The sequence below is a fragment of the Octodon degus genome, unplaced genomic scaffold (assembly GCF_000260255.1).
Source record: "Octodon degus isolate 3935 unplaced genomic scaffold, OctDeg1.0 scaffold00222, whole genome shotgun sequence".
Taxonomy (NCBI): domain Eukaryota; kingdom Metazoa; phylum Chordata; class Mammalia; order Rodentia; family Octodontidae; genus Octodon; species Octodon degus.
The window spans coordinates 1,206,818-1,229,991 of record NW_004524798.1 but is presented as its reverse complement, the minus strand read 5'-3'; the positions used below and the strand labels follow the sequence as shown (position 1 = coordinate 1,229,991).

Sequence of the window (23,174 nt, the reverse complement as noted above, 5' to 3'; positions counted from 1 at the left end):
GCTCTACAGGGCACAGCTGGGGAAGTGGCCAAGTCAGGACTCTGGCTCAGTGCTCTCTGGCTCACACCTCCAGTTATTTCTGCTCATCTGTATCTTTTCTCCTTTTGTGCTTGATAAGGGGATGGGTGGAAGTGAACCTGTGCTTTGGTGGCACTCTCCACCCTTTGCTTTTTTTTTGTCTAGGACAGCTGAAGCAGCTTCTTGCGGGGCCCTGGCTGCATGGTAGGATCTTCTGGGGGGATCTTAAAAAATACCAACGGCTGGTCCTCCCTGTGAACCCATGAGATTAGAGTCCCCAAGGGTGGGGCCCGGGCATCTGTCTGGCTGGTGCTGAGGATTCCCATGCCTCTGCTAATGCATGACCTGGGCCCAGCATCCTGTGCTCCCCAAGTATCACTGCAGAGCAGCCTGCACTGCGCTGTGGATGAGGTGAAAGCGGCTCATCAGGAACTGATTGCCATGTACATGTAAAATATGGTAATGACGGTAATCAAGGCTAAGGGTGAAGGCTGCCATTTGTTCTTTTCACAAAATCAACTGGAGGGCCTGGGGGATGGGCCGCATTGGCTTTAGAACCTGTCTTCTAGAAAAGTTTTTCTTCTCTTTGAAGAAGAGCAGGTCAGATCATGGGAGAGGAGATAGGCATTTTTTCTGTGGGTGGCTTATGGATTATTGGAGAAGTAGGTTCTAGAATTCCCCCCTTGGGCAGTCTTCCCAAGTGCTGTGGTGTTCCTTGGAGCTTGGTTTCCTTTAACCCATCTCGTGTGAGGGTCCATAGAGACAGCGTGACCAATGTGGCTTGGCATGGCCTCTTTCTGTCTGGGTTCCTGGTTGTTGCCTTATGTCACTGTGGAGGGCAGAAATCTCCCAAGATGGCAGGTGGAGGAATAGGTGTTTACTTCCGGTTCCAGGAAAGTTTGAAACTCTGCACTTCCAAGTGAAAGCTATCGCCCTGGTAGTACCTATCCAGGTAACCAGTGGTGTTTTAGGAACAGAGCCCTTCCAGACGTGGGAAAGTTTGGTCTGTTCTCATCCCCAGGACTGCACGCTCACCAATCCTGCCATCTGTTCGTGGCCTAGCTTTCACCTATGTGAGAAGAGAGGTATCGCTCAGCCTGGCAATAGACATTAGGGGTGCTGGAGCCTCCACAAGTGTTTGGAGATGTGGGCTCATGGCACTAGGTTTCTGTAGTGCCTCTGGTGGATATGGAAGATTCCTGGGGTGGGGTGTGTTTTCAGATATCCTGCGCCTTTGCTGGTGTGCACATGTGTTACTTTGGCCAGAGTCTTTTTTTTTTTTTTTAAATATTTATTTATTTGTGTGTGTGTGTGTGTGTGTGTGTGTGTGTGTGTGTGTGGCCAACTCAGCCCACCAGGGGGCGGGGCTGGCTGGCTTGTGGTGCTGGGGGATTGAACCGCGGTCCCTGTGCTTTGCTAAGCTTGATTCTAAGTAGGTGCTTTAGACCACTGAGCCATCTCACCAGCCCTGGCCAGAGTCTTATGACCATTTTCTAAGAAGGGAACAGTGAGGCTCAAAGCTATTATGCAACTCAGTGCAACCTATGTGACAGGTAGGGTCATCATCTTAGTATGAGCAGATGGAATTGAAAGTGCAAGCAGCAGGGCCAACGAGATAGCTCAGTGGACTAAGCGCCTACTTAGGTAAGTGCAGGGACCAGGGTTGATCCCTTACCACATGCTGTGACAGCTCTACCCCTGCGTATGCTGATCCAGCCACTGAGACCAGGCATGGTGACACATGCCTGTAATCCCTGTGCTGAGGAGGCTGAAAGCAGGAGGATCACTCTGAGTCGGAGCTGCATAGTGAGACCCTGTACCAAATACATTAAAAGAAAAAAGAATAAAAGAAAAAGTATAAGCAGCAGTAGGTTGATAGGAGACATTACTTTTGTTATTTTATTTGGTTTCTTTCTGTAGGCAAAATCACTTTGCAGGCCATTGTTACCAAACCGAGTGGCCACTGCTAGAGTCCTTCCTAAGAGTCAGCCTGCACATCTGCAGAATCCCACCCTGGGTGTTGGAGGACTGAGTCTGTGACAGCCCGTCATGCTGTCTGGCCTGCTGTTTCCCACCTCTCTCTGAGACTATGGAGAGTTGGCTTTGGCTGTCTGACCCTTGCTAGAGATTGGAGTTGGCTCTGCTGTGTACGTAAATGGGTGGCCTCCTCAAAGGTTTATCAGTACTAAGACAAAGGCTGCTTAATTTTACTGAATCCCACTGCCATAAAAGATGATGGGTGCTCATTGCAATGATGCATTGGGGATTTTTTGGACTGGAGAAAATCCCCAGAGAGAAAGAGCGCCCAGCTCATTACGTGGTGGGCATTGGGTTGGGGCTCACAGTAATAGGGTCATGAGGGCCATCCCTGCAGGTGCAGAGCCGCTTGGGCGCCTGTGGTTAGGGTGATGGCCAGCCAGCCCCCTCATTCAGCCTTGGCTGATGTGTAGATCACACTCCTTAATTTCCTGTGCTTTCCAAAGCAACCCTCATCTCTGCACCTTTACCCGCTTCCTCTCCCGGTCCCCAATATGATTCACTGCCACTGTCTAGGATATTACTTTCTGATACAATCTGTGGACAGGTCACCCCCGCGGCTACAGCTATTCCCCAAGGGTAAAGTGAAGTAGTATTTTTTAAATGAGTCTGGGAGGGAGCCAGGCAGAGCTAGTGACACAGATGGGGAGCATCGTGATCATTTTATCACGAGAGCTCATCCTCCTGTCGCTGAGTTACTGTTGTTTTAATCAGAGGTAATGTTGGAACCTAACTATGTCATATAATTGTGTGTAAATTATATTCCAGCCCTATAAATATGAGGGCTATTTTTTTCCTTCCAATTTTAAAGCTATTTAGAGGGAATGCCAAATTGTAGTTTGAACCCTGGTGCTCTTTGGCTAATAGCTCTAGACAGGGAGGGAGAACTCGGAGAAACATTCGAGGTTATATTTGTAATTAGTTTCCTCTGAAGTTAAATTAATTTTTGCAGTTGGCAATGTAATCTATTGTTACATCCTTTTCCAGTGGTCAGCTATGGGTGAATTGAGCATGTGGGATTAGAGGAAGATGAAGCAGAGAGGGCAGCAGAGTGGGCACTTTCTTGGGCCCTTGAGTTGACTTCAAGCCATTTTTCACATTCAGATTCTTGGCTTACAGATCTCTCTGGCTGCCCTTCTTTTGGATAGCTTTTATGGAGGTAAGGCTTCCAGTGCCACACAGTTGTACATTTAGATATACCGCTCAGCGGTTCTCAGGCCATTCGTGGGTGTGTGTACCAGTCTCAATTTTCGAGCAGTATCGCCACCTTGAAAAGAAACCATTCACTCTGGGGAGCTGAGGCTGGAGGATTGCAAGGCCTACCGGACAACGTAATTGGCTTAGCAAGATGCTGTCTAAAAATAAAGGGCACGGGGAAGGGCTGAGGATGTAGTTCAGGAGGAAGACCCAGTGTTTAGTTCACAGCACTACAAACAAGACAGCAGTAAACTGACAAAAACCACCAGCACCATAGCAGCAGCAGCAGCAGCAACAACAAAACACACACACACACACACACACACACACACACACACACACACACCCTTTGGCCACTGTCCCCTCTCTTAACCCTAGGAAGCCACTCATCTTTCTCTGGCACTGCAGATTTCCCTATGAATGGACTTTCAGATGGATGGAGCCATATAATAGGTGGCCTTTGATGACTGGCCTCTTCCATTTACAGGCGGTTTTCAAGTTCCATCCATCAGCGCCTGTCCCTTTCTGTGGCTGCGTATTATGCTGTCACAGGGATGTGCCATGTTTTGTATGTGTTTATCCATGGAGGGCCATGTGGGGTGCTGTGCTTTTCCGCTGTGGTGAGCAATGCTGCCATGCACATTGTGTAAGCAAGCGTTCCTGGGTGGAGGCCTCTTTCCTTTCCCCACCCAGGAATGGGGCGGCTGGAGGAGATGATTGCCCTGTGTCCGGCCCTTTGAGGATTGGCCCAGAATGTTTTGCAAAGGAGCAGAACAGTTTTTCATCCCTACCAGTGAAACCCTCCTGGCCTTGCATTTTTGGTTCAAGAAGAGTAAGATGGCACTTGCTCTTTATGGGGTCCATCCCCCCTTACTGTCCCCCATTTGTGTCTCACTGCTGGGAAGAAGGAAGCCAATACCATTGCAGTAGAAAGTGCAGGAGGTGTCAGTGGACAAGAGAGAGGGGGACACTAGCTGTACCTTACCACTTGCTAATGCTGGTGACTTTGGATGCTTGATGCTCCCAAGTCTGTATCCTTACCTGGGAAGACAGGTAGGAGCCATGATGGGATTTGAGGACAACAGAAGGTAATGTGTGGGAACAGCAAAGTCCAGGCCTGGCCAACAGAAGACTGTGGCCAGGACAAAGGACTCTGCATGAACCGAGACACCAGGAAAAGGCATTCCTCCAAGATGAGGAGCTTTCTCTGCTCTGGGTTCTTAGGCAGGAACCCCACCCACATGTACACCCTGGCTCTTCTTTGATGGTTTTGTTGGAGAACTGAACTCCTCACGCAGCATTAGAAGCGTCTGTGATCCACGCTTCTGTCACTTTGCCTCCTATAATAGAAACTTAGCCCCACCGCAGTAGGTGGTGGGTACAGCCTGCCTTCCCAGAAAGCCCAGATTCAAGTTGTCACACATGTGGGAGTCACAGCCTCCTCTGCTAGCCTTGGGGGCTTCTGTGTGAAATCTGGCTCCAGCTTCATCAGTTAAAGGTGAGGGGGAGGGGTCCCAGGGCCTGTGTGGAGGAGAAGGTCTTTGAATTCGTTTCCCGGGGCTGCTGGAGCAGATGACCACACCATGGAGCTGTGTAAACTCCTGACCAGGAGTCCAGAAGTCTGAGATCAAGGTGGTGGCAGGGCTGGTCTCTTCTGGAGGCTGAGGGAAATTCTGCTCCATGCCTTTCTGCCAGTGCCCGTAGTTGGCCAGTAATCCTCGGTCTATGAACACATTGCTCTGACCTGTCTCTCTTTGTCTCTGTCTCTCTTTTCCTCTCCCCCATTTCCCCCCACCCCCACTTTTCAGTACTAGAGGTTGAGCCCAGAGCCTTCATACTCATGAGCCACATGTCTGTAGTTATTTTATTATTTTTTTTCAGTCAAGGTCTTAACTAGCTTCATTACAGAATCCTTAACTAATTACTTCTAGAATGATTCTCTTTCCTTTTTAAAGTCTTTTTTAAAAATGTGTTTGGTTGTTGCAGGGTCTCATTATGTAGCTCAGACTTGTGGTGATCCTCCTGCTTTCAGCCTCCCCAATGCTGGGATTAGAGGCATGTGACACCATGGCCAGACTATGGCCAGCTCAGCCCACCCTGGGGTGGGGCTGGTGCAACATGTGGTGCCCGGAATCGAACGTCAGTCCCTGTGAGCTAAGCTTACCTAAGCAGGTGCTTTAGACCGCTGAGCTATCTTACCGGCTCCTCTCTTTCCTTTAAATAAGTTCATATTCTGAAGTTCTGAGTGCGCAAGAATTTAGGGGGAACCCCCTTCAATCCGCCATAGTCTGTTTTCTGCATCTGATCCTGGAAACACTTGGACAAGATTCCTAATTCCTGCCCTGTGTTCTAGTCTTATGCTAAGAGGGTTTTGCCACTGGATTCAGACATGACGGCGGGAGTAGTAATGGCGGTGGCAATGACAGTGATGGTGGCACTGGGGGTTGTGGCAGCAAGGGTTGTGGGGATGACAAGAGCTGTAGTTGGTATAAGAAGCAGGAGAGAAGGATGGCATGGTTTCCTGGGAGAAGTAGGAGTTGTAGAGGCAGGTCCCTTGGGGAATGAGCTCGGGCGTTCAGGGGTTCTGTGGCCTCCTTCGGCATTGTTGCCACAGACTTGGATTAATTCTCCAATGCAGACCCGTAGCAGTGTTGCCTTCATGAGGAACATGTAGCTTCATCCCTCCTCCTGAAGTTGGTGTCCGCTGTGGTTCGTCATTGCCACTTGACAGTACGGAGTGACGCGTAGAGCCCTGGGCTGGGCTCCTGGGAAGCTGTCCTAACTGCCTTTAACTGGCACATGCTGCTTCAAGGGACTAGGTTTTCCCACATGCACAGGGGATGATGGGCTGGAAGGCTTGCATGGTGCCAGCGGTGCTAGCCCCCCAACACCCTTCCTTGGCTTTCTCTGCCGTGGCCCCCCCAGGTGAAAGGCTTCCAGAAACCAGCGGAGCTCACATTTCCCTGCAAGGCAACTTTGAACTCTTTTCAGGGATGTGATAAAAACAAGAGCTGCTTTGATTTCTCTGGGCCTCTCCCATATCCATTGAAGACTCTCCAGAGCCATTTCCTGCCTTCCCATACATTCATCAAGATGAAGTAATATTTGGTGGTTTTTGTTGTTTCATTTTGCTTTTCCTTTTGTGATTAACTACTGAGTTTGAGCCAGGAGTGTTGGGGCTGTTTCCCCTTCCATCTCTTCTTAAAAGTAGTTTCTTCTAACCACTGTTCACCCCATTCTGCTTTAAGTGTACACACACGCACACACACGGAGCACATGCACGCGCACACACACACATCACTCACTTTATCCTATTTTATAAAAATATAAACAGTGGCCCACTCTGAGTCATCATTTCAGATAGAAGCACATTTTTTAAAAGAGAATTTTTATACTTTAAAAAGAAAAGCCTGCTCTCCTGCTGGAGGCAGGAAGGTGGGTTGTCTTTGCAGCTGTAGTTAGCAGCTGGCTCTGGCCAGTTCTTATGTGTAAACAGCAATTTTCTGAACCGGCATGGGTGCTGGAGCTTTCTTTTTGGAGCCAAGGGGTGTGTGGAGAGTGGTAGTGTTTAGTTAAATTACTGGTCTAGATGCAAAACTGCCACAGGGATTTGTGAAAGCTTGACCGCTCCCTGCTTGCCTGTGTGCACCCAGGCAACAGTGCACACGTGCGTGCGCACACACGCACACACACACACACACGCAGAGGCACCTTGGTTCGTGCAGTGACACCCTTTAAATGCTAAACTGTAAGTGGGGCAGCTGTCGCCCCAGAGCATGCAGGCCTCTTAGGTAGGTGTCTGGTGTCCCTGACAGCGGGAAATGCTCACATTCCGAAATGTCTCCTGCAACCCCTACACTAGAAAAGCGGTGGCAGAGGAGGTTTGAGATCAGCTTCCTAGTGTAGTATTCTTTTTTTTTAAAAAATATATCTGGTACAGAGTCTCACTGTGCAGCTGAGACTCGTAGTGATCCTCCTGTTTTCAGCCTCCCCAGCACTGAGTTTACAGGTGCACGCTACCACACTGGGTCTTGGGGGCGGCTTGGTGCACCTGGGGGTGGGGCTGGCACAGTATTCAGTGCTAGGAATCAAACCCAGGTCTCTGGACTTGCCTAAGCAGGCACACAGTCCACTGCTGGCCCCCAATGAAGTTTTGACCGAGCTCCCTTAGAGCTCTTCCCATCCCAGTGCTCTATGGCAGCCAGGCAGCTTTGTGTGAATGTTTCAATGCTGATGTTTGTAGGCCCTGCGGAGTCCAGTACCTCACAGTGTCAAGGTTGTGGGCTAGGAAACAGTCCTCCAGAGGGCCTAGTGTAGGAAGGAACTAGGCGGCTGTCCTCAGTGGTGGGAGGGACTTTGTATAAAACAAAAAGAGTAAAGAGCCAGAGGGTCAGTGGGTGCCTTGTTATGCTTACCATTTCCAAGGTCAGAAGAAGGTTGAAGTTTGGGGGGCTGCTGTGTGGTTCTTGGCAAACAGGAGCCACAGTTACCTTGCGTGTGCACATGCATACCCATATGCGCACGCACATGCACACACACACACACACACACACACACACACAACTGCGCACTCACATGAGTGCATTGCCTGATATCGGTGGGGAATGGAAGACCTCCATTTAGTTCCGCTAAGAGACTGAATGCGATATCACACCCTCCTCCTCGCTTTCCTGCCCTCCCCAGTAGCCACAGAGATGGACGCGAAATGGAGAGAGGAATGTGCAATTCTGGGGTCCTCTGTCTTTCACATCCCTTGACAGAATGCAAATCACCGAGCAGTCCACAGTCCATTTAACAGTCATGGCGCTAGGATTTCCGGAGCCAACCGCCCCCATCTCTTCCAGCATGGCCCCTTATGGGAGAGGTCACACCCCACTGTCCCCCCTTCTCCCAGAACCAAGACATCAGTGAGCAGCTAACCAAGTGCCGTCATCTTCTCACTGGCCTTTCACGTTTGGAAGGTTTTGATTAAACTCGTTTCCTTCTAGTGTTTGCTGAAGAGTGGGATCCATCAGTGTGTCTGAGCTGGTTCCTAATGGATGTTTTACAAAACACTTGGACATTTTGGTGCATTGTCTGAGACCTGGGATTTTTCATCCTTCTAAAAGAAATGTTTTAAAGGTTTTTTGGAACTGTGTAGATTTATTGCTGGGTGTCTGCCTCCTTGTGTGGGGCTCTGCCTTGGCATGTTTATGGCTGCGAGGTGACAGGAGAGGTTGTATGAAGAGACCTTTTCACTTAACCAGTTTGTTGTGGCTTGTGTTTAGATGTCCCCCAAAGCCTCTTGAGGCCATACATGGTGCTTTTTCAGAGGTGGCTGGATCTAGAGTGTGACGCTGGGACCAATTCATGGGGCAGTGCTAGGCTCTAGGGCACTAGGACTAAGGGGGTGGGTGTTATCTTTCCTAAGTAGCCTTCATAAGATATAAGGGACAGAAAGAGCTGTGGTCAACCCTTGTTGCTTTTGCCACCTCGTGGGCACCATGAACTGCTCTCCTCTGCAATGCCCTCTGCCAAGCCTTCTGTCTTGAAGCCAGCTGAGTATGAACTGAAACCTCTACAAACTGTGAGCGAAGTAAGGTATTTTGTCTCAGCGGAGAGGGAAAAGTAGCTAAAACAAGTTACTGCGGAACCAAGATTCCACTGAATTTTGCGGTTTGGGATGCAGTTAGGGTGGGTGTTGCGTTCCCTGGGTCCACATAGATGTTTGGAATAAAGACAGGCTAGACAGAATCTAGACAGACGTTTGGAATATAGACATAGATATTTGGAATATATGTTTGTTCCATACCCTCCCACCTGACTACACAATGCAGAAGTGCAGCTTTGAGCTCCTTGTGATAGAAGTCCTCTCTTGAGTTTCTTTAAGTCGAGAGCTCTGCTAGTGTGTGTTTGTAGATCACGTTAGAGTTTCTTTACAGACACTTAATTACTTGGCTGGGGTTTTAAAGAAGAAGAAATGAAAAGTCTAAAATTAAACTATTGGGAGTCTTTGTGCATCAGAAATCATCTAGAGATGCAGGCAAGTGTTTTTGAAGTTATGCTGGAAGAGAATAGGGCAATAGCTGTTTGCCAGAGCCTTGTGCAGAATGTATCTTTCTGATGAACAGTTATTCTGAGCTTAAAGAATGAATTTAATAATTGACTTTGGTTTAAGTTTAGTGATCATTTATTGCTTACACTGTGTCATGGTGGACTCCTGGCACCTATTATTTAATTTAGCCCTACCAGGAATATTGGGTGATAGATTACTTAAGATTTTATAGGAGGTCAAATTCCGCATTTCACTGGAGCGCGAGCTTCTGCGCCTAGCCTTAATATGTCTGGTGAGTGAGCGCATTGGGAAAGTTGGGTTAATATAATATGGGGTGGTGATGAATGAGTATGGGTAAAGACCCAAAGCTGGCGAGGGCCAGACAAAGTCGCAGTGTTACGGTAGCCTTGGCCCATCAGAGAGCCGAAGGGCCCGATAAGAAGAGAGGTGGGCAATACGGAACAAGAGAAAGATGCCCACCAGTTAATTGTATTGAGCCGTCTTGGAACTTGGACAGTGTGCACATTCGTGGAGCCTTTAAAGAGCGCTCTCATCTGTGTTACCTCATCCAATACCCCAGTCATCTAAAAAGAGACCAGAATGGTGTATCACAGCTTTAAACACCTGGGAAACCACTGCGTGGTACTCACAGGAAACACGAGGAAGTCTTTTCCTATACTACCACCCTGTATTGTATTGACCCAACTTTCCTAAGGTACTCACTCAACAGCTACATTAAGGCTGGGCACGGAAGCTCATACTGCAATGAAATGCAGAACTCGACCCCTATAAAATGTGAGTATCTTAATTAGCTTATTACCCAACATTCCCAGTAGGGCTAAATTAAATAATAGATGCTAGAGTCCAGAAGGACCTGGTGTAGGTGATAAATAAATGGTCACCACGACTTAATCCAAAGTCAGTTACCAAATTCACCACCTAAGCTCAGAATAATTGTGCATTAGAAATTGTGCATCGTTCCCATTGGGAAGGTGTGGTTGCCAGGACAGTGTCCTCCTCAATCTGTAGAAGGCCCGTTGCAAGGGTTTTCCCACTTAGCCTCAGCCAGTGGGCTGCATTGAGCTTCGTGCCCACTGGGAGCAGCTGGGTTATGAAGCCTGAGCTCCTGAGCTCCCTGAGCCACTCTTCATCAAGCTGTCTGTCACACTTTTGGATTCCTGAGGGTTCGGTGGCAGGTGGGATCTTGGGGTTCCATCTAACACCTCTCGGAGCAGAGGAGAAAACCCAAACCTGGGGAAGTAAGCCCCGTTAGTATCACGAGTAGGATGAGTGACTTTGCAGAGCCTGTAGGTCCCTCAGGAATGCCCAGGCTTCACGCAGGTGATCCGTGGGCAGACTTGGCTTACTTATGCACTTGAACACATCGGAGTCTTGGTGATGACCATGCACCGTGGCGTCCTGCATCCATTTGTGATCACTGTACATAGCACTGTGGATGTATGTGGATATAGCACTGGGATTATTAGACCCCGCACACACTGAATTTCTTCATTTTTTTTACTCTGACATTAAAACAAAACCAGTGTGTAGCTAGTGTAAGTCTTCAGAGTGAAGATTATTTTCTTGATTTTTGGATTCTGCACATAAAGACTTTCTGGTCCCTGCTCTGAGCACTTTATGTCATGGAACTGCCCTCTCCCTTTGCCCCGGAACTGGTGAGGTTCCCAAAAGTGGCCATTTTTGTATCGACTAAGTGATCACTGGGGGCTGGTTTCTGCTGACCATGTGCTTGGCATTGTGAGCAACTCTGGGAGCAGTCAGGAGCCGTCTGTCTGGAACAGGGAGGTGACAAGTAGAGATCGCCACAAGGGGGATGTAGATGTGGTATTAGGGGCTTTCGAGGAGGGAGGAATGGCTGCTGGCTGGGACAACCAATGGCTAGTTTGAGTTTTGAAGAAGGTTGCAGGACCTCAGAGGATGACGACTTCCCTTGGAGGGAGACTCCAGAGTGGAGAAGCACCCTGGAGAACAGGGCCTGGGAGAGCAGGGGTGTGGAGACCTGCGGCTCAGGGCGGCTTGCGGGAGCCAGGGCTGAATCACTGTGAATTATGCAGAATCTGGAGGGGAAAGAGTGTGGGCCAGAGCTTGCAGGGTGGTCTCTGGCTGCAGGTCCACATCTATGTGGTACACACACACACACACACACACACACACACACACCACACCACACACCACACACCACAACAACTGAGCACAAATAAACCACACCTAGTTTTGAATTATGCGCGGGATCTTTATTCTTTGGTGGCATTGGGAAATGGATGCCCAGGGTGCTCTACACTGAACTACATTCCAAATTGTTTCTATCTTGAGACAGGTGTTAGGTTACAAGGCTGGCCTCAAGCTTGTGATCCTCCTGCCTCAGCCCACCAAGTAGCTGAGGTTATGGGTGTGTCCTACCACTTGGGTTTAAAATAACTTGGTGTAGACTTTTCTCCATAGGTTAGGACATCAGAATGTCTGGCTGCTGAGGTCCTGAAGTCACTGTATACCTATAGAGAAGTCAAGCTTCTAGGCAGCAGGCTGAATGGCTAAGATATGCAGAGCAGCTGTCTCTGGCATCCTTAGACATCCAGCAGCCTGATCCACACAGATCACATAGGTCAAAAGTTGTCTTCTTAGAGAGATGTGGAGCGCAGCTTGTCTCAGCATCATATTGAGCCCTGCTTCCAATAACCCTGTTAACCTGTGCCTTTCTTTCATCATTTCTTGCAGATGGTCACAAGAACAAAGAAAATATTTGTAGGCGGATTATCTGCGAACACAGTAGTGGAAGATGTAAAGCAGTATTTTGAGCAGTTTGGCAAGGTAAGCCCTGTGCAGGATTGGACAGCACATGTCAGAGGCAGCCTGATTGCTCCTTAGGGTGGGCTTCTGTGGCCCCTGCCTCTGTCACAGCTGTGTCCTAAAGAACCTTACCTTGAACTTGGCCATCATGAGTTCAGTGAAATGTGATGGAAGAGGCCAGCTCCTTGTCAGCACAGTGCTCATGTGCCTGTCGGGGCCACAGAGTGGCCTTTCAGCATGGATTTGCCGGTGTGGGTCTAGGCTGGGAGTGGAGGGTCAGGACTCAGGGATGGGGCTCTTGGGGAGCTGCTAGAGGCCTGTGAACTGGACCAGCCCTCTTCATTCTGTGTCTTTCTGGAAAATACATGGAGAGACACAGCTCCCTAGGGCCTTTGGCAGCTCAGCCAACCCTGTCGCCTATGTCCAAGGAGACCAGGAAAGATGCTGACCAGTGCCTGTCAGTGCTTTCTGACCTGAGTGCCTGTGAGACAGCAGCGAGATGATCCCCTGGCTCTACTGCTGGGACAGGCTGGAGCTGAGAGCCCCAGATCAGCAGGAAGCTGAGGGGATGAGGTACACACATGACAGATGGAGGATCAGGTGGAGAGGTGTGCTGAGCGCCTACGGTGATGTGCCCGAGTCAGCCTCCTTCCCATTGGAGCCACGGCACGGACCCTTCCCGCGGGCCTGGCCTCTCCTTGGCTCTGTGTGGCTTCTCTCCTCTGGTTGTCATGAAAATGCAGATCCAGGGAAGCCGGAGGTTGAGGGCTGAGCTGGAGTCTGTCTTCCCTTCCAAAGGGCAACACAACCTCCTCAGAAGACACGGTGCCAGTTCTGTGCTCATTGACTCCCACGGTGGCTGTCAGGCCTGCCAGAGGGAGAACGAGGCCCTGCCACCCACGGGCCAGCCTGGAGGTTCAGTGCTTTTGAATTGTCTGCCCCAGGCAATGGGTGGCTGTGACTCCATCCCCAGGTGAGAGCCCTAACCTTTATTTAGCCTCCAGATGGGGGTTTTCCTGCCTTGCATTTATCAGAGACCATGCTTCGCATTCCTTCAGGCTGGTTCTGAGGACTGGGCCAGTGTGTTAGTGACCACGCATGTCTAGTACCTCTCTTCCAGTGATTTAAAGCACTGAGGAGATTTGTCCATCACCCAGCTCCACCCGGGAGTGGAAATAATGAAATGAGACAAGTCCCTCTTGCATAATGGGGAGCTGCGGAGGGTAGGCCCTTGTTACTGTCTTCCTACCTTTAAAACACATCCAAGGGTAGTGTTTGCAAACAGGAGGCAGGATTTCTTTTTCGAGCCATAACCTGTCTAGGAATCTCATGGGCCTGTTTGTAGGTGTCAGGGAAGTTGACGCTGCTTAGCCATTAGAGTATTCCAGACAGGCACACACTTGCCAACACACAGTGCATCTCCACACGCCCCCCATCCCTTGGGCGCCTTTCTCTCCCCCGCTTCCCCCTTTCTTTCTGCTTGTCTTGGGCTGCTTTTCATGAACACTTACAGTCATGATCCCTTATGCCAGCAGTGGGATGCGCGGCAAGCTTTGGCCATGCCCTCGGCAGCTCCCGGGCGGGCCCTGAGAACAGTTGTCCTTTTGTCTGGGAAGCAGTCACGAAGTGTCTTCCCCAGCACGGCACTTGCCTGATGCAGCCCAGTGAGTTTTGAACTAATGTGTGTGGATTCCTGCAGGGTGTGTAGACTTACCGAGGGCTCCATTCAAGGACTTGGGAGGCTTTTGGATGTATCGAAGCCTTAACAGTCTCTCTGCTCGTGTGTCAGCAGCTTGCTTCATACATAGCTCTGCTGCTTTTCTGGGTCCTTTCAGAGGAGCTTGTTGTGAGTTTGCTGGTGGCTGGTATGACATCTGTGGTCCCTTGGGCAGGGTTCACCAACCCTCAGGAGTCTGCTGTCATTCATTTGAATCCAGAATGATCAAAGTAGGGAGAATCTGCTGCTAGGCCTTAGGGGCCATGAAAAGATCCAGCAGCCAAGGAAGGACGTAACAGACATATGAGGAACTGGCTCTGCCCCTCAGTAGTTTACATTCTGGTTGAAGGAAGCAAGACATACTTTTGCATGTGTGTGTGCGCGCGCACACACACACACACACACACACGCATGCATGCTTGCCCATGCTTGAGATATGCCTACATTTAGGCATACACGTATGCATTCATGAAGTTGTTTGTAGCCATCTTCCAGCCAGCTGCGATTAGTGAGGTGTAAATTCTGTTATTTATAACGAATGCTCCTTCACTGTCACATTCTGGGCCAGGCTTTCAGCTCCCATTATCTCCTGTTGTTTTTCTGTGGGAGGCTGCTGCTGGTGGCCTTCCCAGGTTGCACATTGTTACATGGGGTCTGGGTAGGTCTGGCTAGGACTGCGTCGCTTCCTGAGAGCTAGAGCTGGATGCAGGCTCCTCCTCCTGGGGTTGTCAGATAAGAGGACCGGCAAGGTTCTAGGCGCTGTTCCGTGCTGCCCTGTCTCCAGGAGAGACCGGGGGTGGTGGTGGCTGCAGAGGACTGGAGGAGATGGCGTCCCTCCGCTGTGCCTTGGGCAGCAGTACTGAAGGCCTTGGACATTTATCTCCTCCTTCCACCTGCACAGTGGATGGTGGTAAAGCACAGGTGGACAGTAACAGCCGGGGGGCAAAGTCAGCCGAGGTGACCCAGGTAAGGCAGGGTAAGAGCCAGAGCCACAACCTACTGCCTCTTCCCCTGCCGCTAGGCTCCCTGTCTTCCCCCGCCTCCCAGGCTCCATGCAGGGTGTGCTGCTTTGGGGGTTTCCTCACCATCACTCCTATCTTCTGCCTCTTCCTTCCTGCCTGTGTGGCAGCCACTCCAACTGTTTATTTCAGGTGGCAACCAAGATGGTAAGACTGTTATCAAGGGGCTGAGCTAAGGGAGTTTCAATATGTCATTACCGTAAGTGGAGTGGGTACAGAATGACACACCGAGAGCTTTAAATAACTCAAATTGGAGCCTTGTAAGCCCTTCGTGCTTTGGTCCCACCTTCCTTGCAGAGAGCTTAGCCTTCAGGTTAGAGACCTCGCCACTTGTTTATGTCAAAAGGAGATCATGGAGTGTGGCTCTTGGTGCAAGGGTGCCGCTGACTGGGGTGGCTGTCCTGCCCCCGGGTGGCTGTGCCAGTGCAGTCCTTGGAGAAGGGTCAGGTGGACAGCCAGTCCACTGCTGAGCCTGATGGGGTGAGCCCCTCGTGACACAAGGCGCTGTACTTGTGGGCCTCAGTTTCTTTTCTGAGGGAAGGAGTTGAGAAACTGACAGAGTTAACACACTTGTGAAGATACGGGCTGTGCCAAGCGTGGGGTCTTAACTGAAGCTACTCACTTCTGCTGTGGGAGGGTGACAATAGCTATAACCAAAGTGTCATCAGATGGGTGTGGCCATGCACAGCATAAAACCTTATCTATAAAAAGAGATGGCAGTTAGGTTTGATCTGTGGGCCGTAGTTTGCTGACCTGGATAAAATAAGTTCCCAGGAGGTTTTACGCTTGGAAAATCAGTAATGTAAAAAACCGGAAAAAGTTTAAATATAAGTAGCTTCTAATTCAAGGCATCTATAGACTGCAGCCTAAATAATACATTATCAGAGGTGGTGAGCGTGGTGTATAATAAGCAAAACTATCTTAGCCGTGTTAGTTTATTTCTGGACTTCATGATGCAGGAAAAGTGATGGGATTCTTTATTTGGAAGAAGGCACTATTTATAAACTGGAATCCTCAGCCTGTGAGAAAGACCCAGAAAAAGCAGCTTGTTTCTTGCATCTTTCTGCTCCACGCACTGCACAAATCAGTGAAACTTGGGATCGTGGGGTTCAGATTTTAGTATGAAGACATTTTCACTGTGTGTTAATATTTCTAAATTAGAGTCATATGTGCTTGGTGCCAAGCCTCGAGTGCCTCTTACTATGTGCCTCTCAAAGATGGGTGACATAGCTCTTTATGTAGGGGCCGAGAAAGGAGGAGTTAGGATCATGTCGCCCAGGCTGGGAGGGCACGTGGGGTCCCTCAGCTTTGCCCCACGTTCCCCTGACCTGTTCTCCTTGTTTACAAACCCCAGCTACCATGTCTTCCTCTGGGGGAGCAGATTTTGTTCATTTGTCAAAAACGTTGATCATGAGTAATTTATTTAACTTCCTTGGCTTCTTGTGGACATTATCTGGGTTGATGATTTCATATACACAGGAGTGATAGATTTAGGCCATTTCAAAAAATGGCAGGTAAATGATGCTCTGATACGCCCCTGCCGCCCCAGACGATGGATTGGCCTGTTCTCCACACACAGCCACCCTGAAGAGCCCGGCTTTGTAATTAAAATGTAGCGGATCAAAGAAACTCCATGTACATTGGTTTCCCTCTTCTCCCCTTCAGGCCCCTCCTTCAAGTACCAGTTTCTTACATTCTCACTTATAGGATTTTGGAGATCAAAAAGAGGCCTTTTAAAGTGACTGAAGCCTCTGCTTTATCCAGAATGGAGCGGTTCCGCACCTCCCAGCTGCCTCCCACAAGGACAGGGCTCCTCGGGTGCCCAGCTCTCGAGGTGACAGTGGCTTTATAGGACTCCCATGAAAGCCAGGCAGCCTGCGTGTGGAGGCTTCCAATTATACTTCACATGGTGAACTGTGTAATTAGTTTGGAAGACTTATGCTTAGTCATTGGTTTATCCTAATCGGCTTTGGCTTTCCCCAACAACAAAGTGAGCTTATTTTGCTAAGCTGAAACGACTCTGCACCCTTTGTCCTGCCTTTTATTGTCTCATTCCTTTCATTCTGTTTTACTGCCAAAGTTCTGTTTCATTAGGCCTACAAGTCATTTCCAATTCAGTGGGCTGCTACAATCCGGCCTTTATCACTAGGCTGTCCTGGTTCCCATGTCCCTTCTGGGCTAGTGCCCGGTCTGTGGCTTGATGGGAGGACTTTAACCCCTTCTTGGGCCAGCTCATGGCTATGAGAGTGGAAGAAGAGGCTACAAGGAGATTGGGAAGTCACAGCTCTCCAGGGTTCATAGAAGGGCAGCTCTGGGGAAGGGCAGAATCTTTGGATCCCTCTCTGTCAGCCTTGGGTGGGTGTGGGCCCGTGAAAGTTTACTTGAGCTCTAGAGAGTGGTGTTCAAAAGCTTTTGGGAATAAAGAAAAACTGAAAGCCAGAATGAACTGGCCTTTTAACATGATGAGGTCTTATTTATTCCTGTAGAGTGGGGGTCCTTGAAGTACTTTCTGAGGTTGTCTGCCTGTTATTTTCTAGCCCCAGGATTTAGGGGCCGATGTGATGGCGGCGTGTCCACAGCTGATGCTCAGATACTCCTTTTGATACCTTCTGTGTGAGGAGAATAGTACCTAGAATAAAAATATTATGAAGGCTTAGAAATTTGAAAGGCAAGAGAAGTGAGAAAATACATAAGCAAGTTACCATATCCCCCCAAACGGACTGTGATCTGAGGTAGAATTTTATCACTTCCAAATGTGTGCTGCCGATAAATGGTGTGGGGTTTTCTCAGAGGAGGCCTGGAAAACAAAAGTCGTGTGTGTCCCTTGTGGGTGTGGATTGACTGGAAAATGGTCAGTCCGCTTGCCTGGGCCTCACCTGTCACCTGTTGAACTTTCACCCGGGAGTCTTGATTCTCCTCGGTCTTCAGCTGTAACTGTAGAATGGCCTGGAAAGAATAGTTTTCCTTTCCCAGGAGCTATGCTGAAGACTGCTTTTGGGTTTCAGTTTCCTTCCTGTGAGAGCCCAGAGTAAGGCCAGTCCTACCCCCATGTGTTATTCATTCTCCGGTCTGTGTCAGTCCCAGCCACCCTTCAGAAACGCATCCTATCAGGAGGGGGCTTGCTTTGCCCCTTGACATGTGAAAAGTTCTCCTTAGCAGGCAGGGAAATGCAGCCAGGCTGAGGACACTGAGTAAACCCCCGTCAGCCCCTGCAGACTTTGTCACTTCTGCCGGATAGCTTTGCCTTTTCCTGGCCAGCTTTGCTACCGTAGACCAATTTCTGCTGCAGCCAGTGGAGGCTGTCAAGTTGGAAGTAGATTGAGTACCCTAACCTCAGTTTTCCTAAAGCTTAATATTTTTGCCTCAAAAGAGTTCCTGAAAAAGATAGTGGGTTTCCAGGAAAACTTCCATTTTCCTTTCAGTGTATAAAATATAACCAGCTGTTGTAGGCAAAGGCATCAGACGTTATTATTGCTCTGTTAACAGTGTTTTAAAATACACAAATAGAAAAATAGAATGCCTTCTGGGTAGCAAGCTGGGAAAATTTTGAGATTATGCTAATCAAATGCCATGTTCGTTTGCATAGTAGGTAAAGGAAGGAAGTCCAAACTTTCCTCCATTGCTGTTTAAATGCGTTTCCCAATATGATTTGGCTGTATTTAGTTTTTCTGCTCCTGGGCCAAGAGGAAAGAAGCCAGGGACAGAACAGCCATCGGACACCAAGGAGTTAATGAGGCCAGAACTGGGGAGTGGAGGGGAGTGAAATATTTTCACCAGCTCACCTTCCCAGAGTCCTCCTGGAGGTCTCTGAAGAGGTCACTCACAATAGAGTTGTTAGCATGAGAAAAGAAAGCTTTCTCTCCCTAGATGTAGTTCAGTGGGAACTGAAAGTGTACCAGAAATCATGGCCCAGGCTTGTGCCAGGGGCTGCAAGGGGTGGGTTCTTATGGAAGAGAAAGCGCAGTTCATTTAGACTTGGCATAGAAATCGAACTGTATTGTTTGACAGAGTGAACATTGATATGGAGATTCCCGTCTGCCCCCCCCACCCTGTCAATAGGATACCCCATTACATGGGTCGTATGTGCTTTTCTTTTTTCTTCCTTTCTTTTTCCTTTCTTTCTTTCCTTTGTCCCCATAGAAATAGTCTTTGTAGGATGGCCGGATTTGTCAAGTTACTGCCCTCTAAATTTTTACAGCTCTGTGTTTTCAGACTTGGTATTTGTGAATTAGCTCAAAGTGGGCTGCCAATCTGTGCTTTATTTACATTTGAAGCCATAATAGTGAGAGCGAGAAAAAATGTTAATATGCGGGCAGAAGCAGGAGGAGGTGGATTTCTGACTGTTGCTAACCTCACCACTGCCTTTAAAACTAATCATGAGGCACACGGCTGATATTTAATAGCTTTTAGCTGATTATTTTTCTTCTCCTCCTCTTTCTTTTCTATCCAAGTTGACCTGGGTGTACTTGAGCGGAAATGAAGTCATCCCAATGCTGAATTAGAATAATCACAGGCCTCTAAGAATGAAATGGAAGCAGAGATTAAATGGTGGAGGGAAAGCCAGCATTAAGAAGCACCAGGAAAACTTTGCATAAAATAAATAGATAGGATAGATTGAATTTGTATGCACTGCTTTCCCTTTCCCTCCACTTGGTGTTGTCATCTTGGGAGAGTCAGTTATGGCAGAGTGGGATCTGGTGGGCCTCAAGGCCACATGCTTTCTGCAGCCTAGGTAATGACCCTTTCTTCTTTGTGGGACCCTTGTGTGACTGTGATGTTTCTAGGATGGAAGAATCTGGTTGGGAGGTCTGTTGCTGTGGAAGGCTGATGGTTCCTTTTGGCAGCTTGGGGCCAGGGCGACTGGAGACAGATACAAGAAGAGAAGGTGGCAGACAGTATAATTTCTTATAGGGCCTTCTCCCCATGGCCTAGGCAGGATGAAAGTGGGGTGTCCAACTGTCCCGGTTTTCCTGGGATTTGAGGGGATTTCCAGGAGTGTAGGACTTGCAGGCCAGATCAATGTCACCCTCAAAATAGAGGAGATAGGAAGGAGTCAAGCCAAGGGCTGACTCTTGGCGCCACCCCATGACCACCCCCAGGCAGACTGAAAAAACATTCCTTCCTGTGTTGTAGAACACTGACTTCATACCTATTTGCATTTGGCCTGCGTGATTGAACCCAGCCGCCAGGACCTCTGTGAGCACAGGCTCCTAAGTGTTAAGTGAGCCAGTGGCCCGGGGAAGACAGGGAGGGCAGAGCTGGTGTCCCTAGGCCAGGGGTGGCTTGTCATTGGCTTGGAACACAACGCCTTCGGGCTCCTGTTGGTGATTATTTCTGTGACTCTTAAAAATAAAAAATTCTGCCCCAGTGTAATGAAAAGTGAGCTTCTTGTACTTAAAGAGCAAAATAAGGATTTAATTAGATTTAAAAATCCAGCAGAGTGGTTTGTTTACAGGAAGTCGTTTTTTAGGTGGTCTGTTGTAGGAGATGTAATTTGTGCAAGTGGATTAGTTGCAAATTAGAGATTTTTGGAGGTTGAGGTCGCTAACGGTCTTTTATAATTAGCAGCAGAGGTAAATATTTTCTGACTTGCATATAGCATGTTAGTATTTTAAAAAACAATTTAAGGTGTTTTTCACTTAAGGGAAAAATAAATGAGAGTGTTGAACGATCAGAGACAGGCTTCCTGCCCTCACTCCCAGCTTTCTTCTAAAATGTCAGGAGGGATTGAGAAGCCACACATGCACAGTCCTGGGGTCTGTAAGGGACCTGCAGAATCTTCTGTATTGGGAGCAAGTCTCTTTTTGCTTTTATCTTTTCAGAAGGCCAACTCACTTCTCTTATTGACAGACCTGTGTTAGTAGCCAAGAAGGAGGTTTGGTTGGCATCCGTGTTCAGATTCAGGGATTCCTGTTTGCCCTAATCTTTTCTGTGTCTTTTGTCTTATAAGTATCCCAATTACTTTATTTATAAGACCTTCTTAAGGTTAGAAAAGGAGGAGGAGGAAAGCATAGGTGACTTCTGCCAAGCCCCTCAGCCAGATAGAGTTGGGCCCCAAGTTCACAGCAGGTCCTTTTGCCAAGAAGGCCCACGTTTCTTACCCTTCATGAGCTATTGCAGCGGGCCCCCTCGTGTGGGTGCGTGACGTGCCCTGACCAGCAGTTTTTAGTGCCATAGAATTATTGCACATCATCTTGGGGGTGACTCTTTATGGTTACTTGTCTAAAACATGTTATAGAAAACAAATTTTATCACACAGAATGCAAACTTTGCATAATTCTTATTCAAACCCAGTGAGAATCTGAGATACTTCGGGGTAGCCGCTGGCTACATCAGTCTCTGTACCTACCGTTAGGAGTTCATGGGTAGAAAGGTCGAGGCTCCCTGCTGTCTGATGCCTAGCATAGAGGCTGGCAATCTTTTTCTATAAAGAGCCAGATAATAACTATTTTTAGTTTTTGGGCCCAGGTGGTCTCTTACAACCAATCAATTCTGCCATTGTATATCCCGACAAGAGCCAAAGATAGTAAGAAAATGCGTGGTTGTGTCTATGTTCCAATAAAACTTTATTTATAGAAACCCAGAGGTTTTCCAGATTGACTCATGGGCAAATGCTCACCAACCTCTTGATTTTTAGGATATTGCCCAGTGATAAGGGATTAGGCAGGTGGAACTCAGACTGTTGTGTCCCATGCAGCTCATCTGGATGAGCTCTGTAATCTTGGGAAGATAGTTTCATTTTGCCCCACATCAGCCTCTTTATTGGGAAAATGAGTATTAATGATAGCATTGTCATGAGGATTAAACAAGCTAGAGCACCCATAGTTTTTAGCTGTTGGACCATTAGCTGCTGTCGTTATTTTCCACCTTTGAAACCAATGTGTTTTTGAGACTCCGGAGCTACCCCTTTAGGCCTGGCCAGCAGTGGGGCTGCTTGTCTGTATACCAATCTCTGCATGTACCCACCCACGCCTGGATGCACGCATGGACACACACATGCATATGTACACTTTCAATGTCTTTCCCATCCATCCTCCCATGAGTTTACCACTCAATTCTTCCACCCACCCACATCTCAGAGGATGACACACACTGAGAAGTCCCTCCTCGATTTGTGTAGCTTACAGTTGAAGGCTCTTTTGTGAGGTTTTTGATAGGATGTGTCTCAAGTTCACCTTGACGCTTCTAGTTTGTGGAACTGACCATTGGGTTGCTCTGGCTTTGATGGAAAACATTGAACCGATGTGGATTAGAGGAGAATTCTACTGGCTGGGCTCTGTGGATGAACTGTTTTAACTTTTTGAATAGTTGAACAGTTTTTTGGGGGAGAGAAAATACGATCTGGAAGTTGTCCCAGTATCACTTAGCTAATGTTTATTAAAACACATTTAAGTATATTGATTCACTAATCTGTTTATTGCATTTATTTTGCCTCAGGAGAGCTTTTCACATCCTCATTTAAGTTTTCTTTCCTTTTCCTTTACATAAGATTCTCATAAGCTTGTTTTTCTGGCTTCCTTATGAATTTATAGCAAGTATTAAGGGATGGGAAGATGTTAATAAACTCAGTGTAAAGCAGAAGAGAGAAAAACCTATAAAAACAAAGAGCCTTCAATCTTAAAGAGCTCCACATTGTGAGACTATTTAGTGTGGGGAAACAGCCATCCTTCCTTATTAGGCCCAGAAAACACTGCACCTGCGGTCTCACATGTCATTCATCCATCCAACCATCCATCCATCTATCCATCCATCCATCCATCCATCCATCCATCCAACCATCCATCCAACCATCCATCCATCCATCCATCCATCCATCCATCCATTCATCCATCTATCCATCCATCCACTCATCCATCCATCCATCCATCCATCCATCCATCCATCCACTCACCCACCCATCCATCCATCCATCCACCCACCCATCTACCCATCCATACATCCACTCATTCATCAGATCTTAATTGTCTTCTGAATGTCAGGCACTGATCTGGGAGCCAGCAGCCTATCAATAAATGGAGCAGACTCTGCTTACTTGCCACTTTTAGTATGGGGTGGAGGGGGTGAAGGCCCTCAAACAGCAAGTGAATTATTTATTTATTTTATTTATTTATTTATTTTTTGCGGAACCAGGGATTGAACTCAGGTCCTTGCGTTTGCCAGGGAAGTGCTTATTCCACTGAAGAGTGCTTATTCCATCTCCCTGGCCCCTAATAATTTAAAAAAATTACAAATTTTGTCATAAAATAAATCAAGGCCTGAGACAATCCATAATGATAATATGAAAGAGGAAACTTGGTTAATCAGGAAAAAGTCCAAATATGTACAGCCCCTTTACCCTGACTAG

At 48.1% G+C, this 23,174-nt stretch overlaps 1 protein-coding gene across 7 annotated transcripts in view; it reads left to right on the top strand.

Annotated features, from left to right (window-relative positions):
- Msi2 (musashi RNA binding protein 2) overlaps window positions 1–23,174 on the top strand; it is a 376,733-nt gene that overhangs the window by 123,351 nt on the left and 230,208 nt on the right. For all 7 annotated transcript variants that reach the window (XM_023705519.1, XM_004645275.3, XM_023705516.1 and 4 more), the window contains exon 6: window positions 12,023–12,115. In XM_023705519.1, coding sequence (XP_023561287.1) covers window positions 12,023–12,115 — 93 coding nt within the window. The remainder of the gene's footprint in view (window positions 1–12,022; window positions 12,116–23,174) is intronic.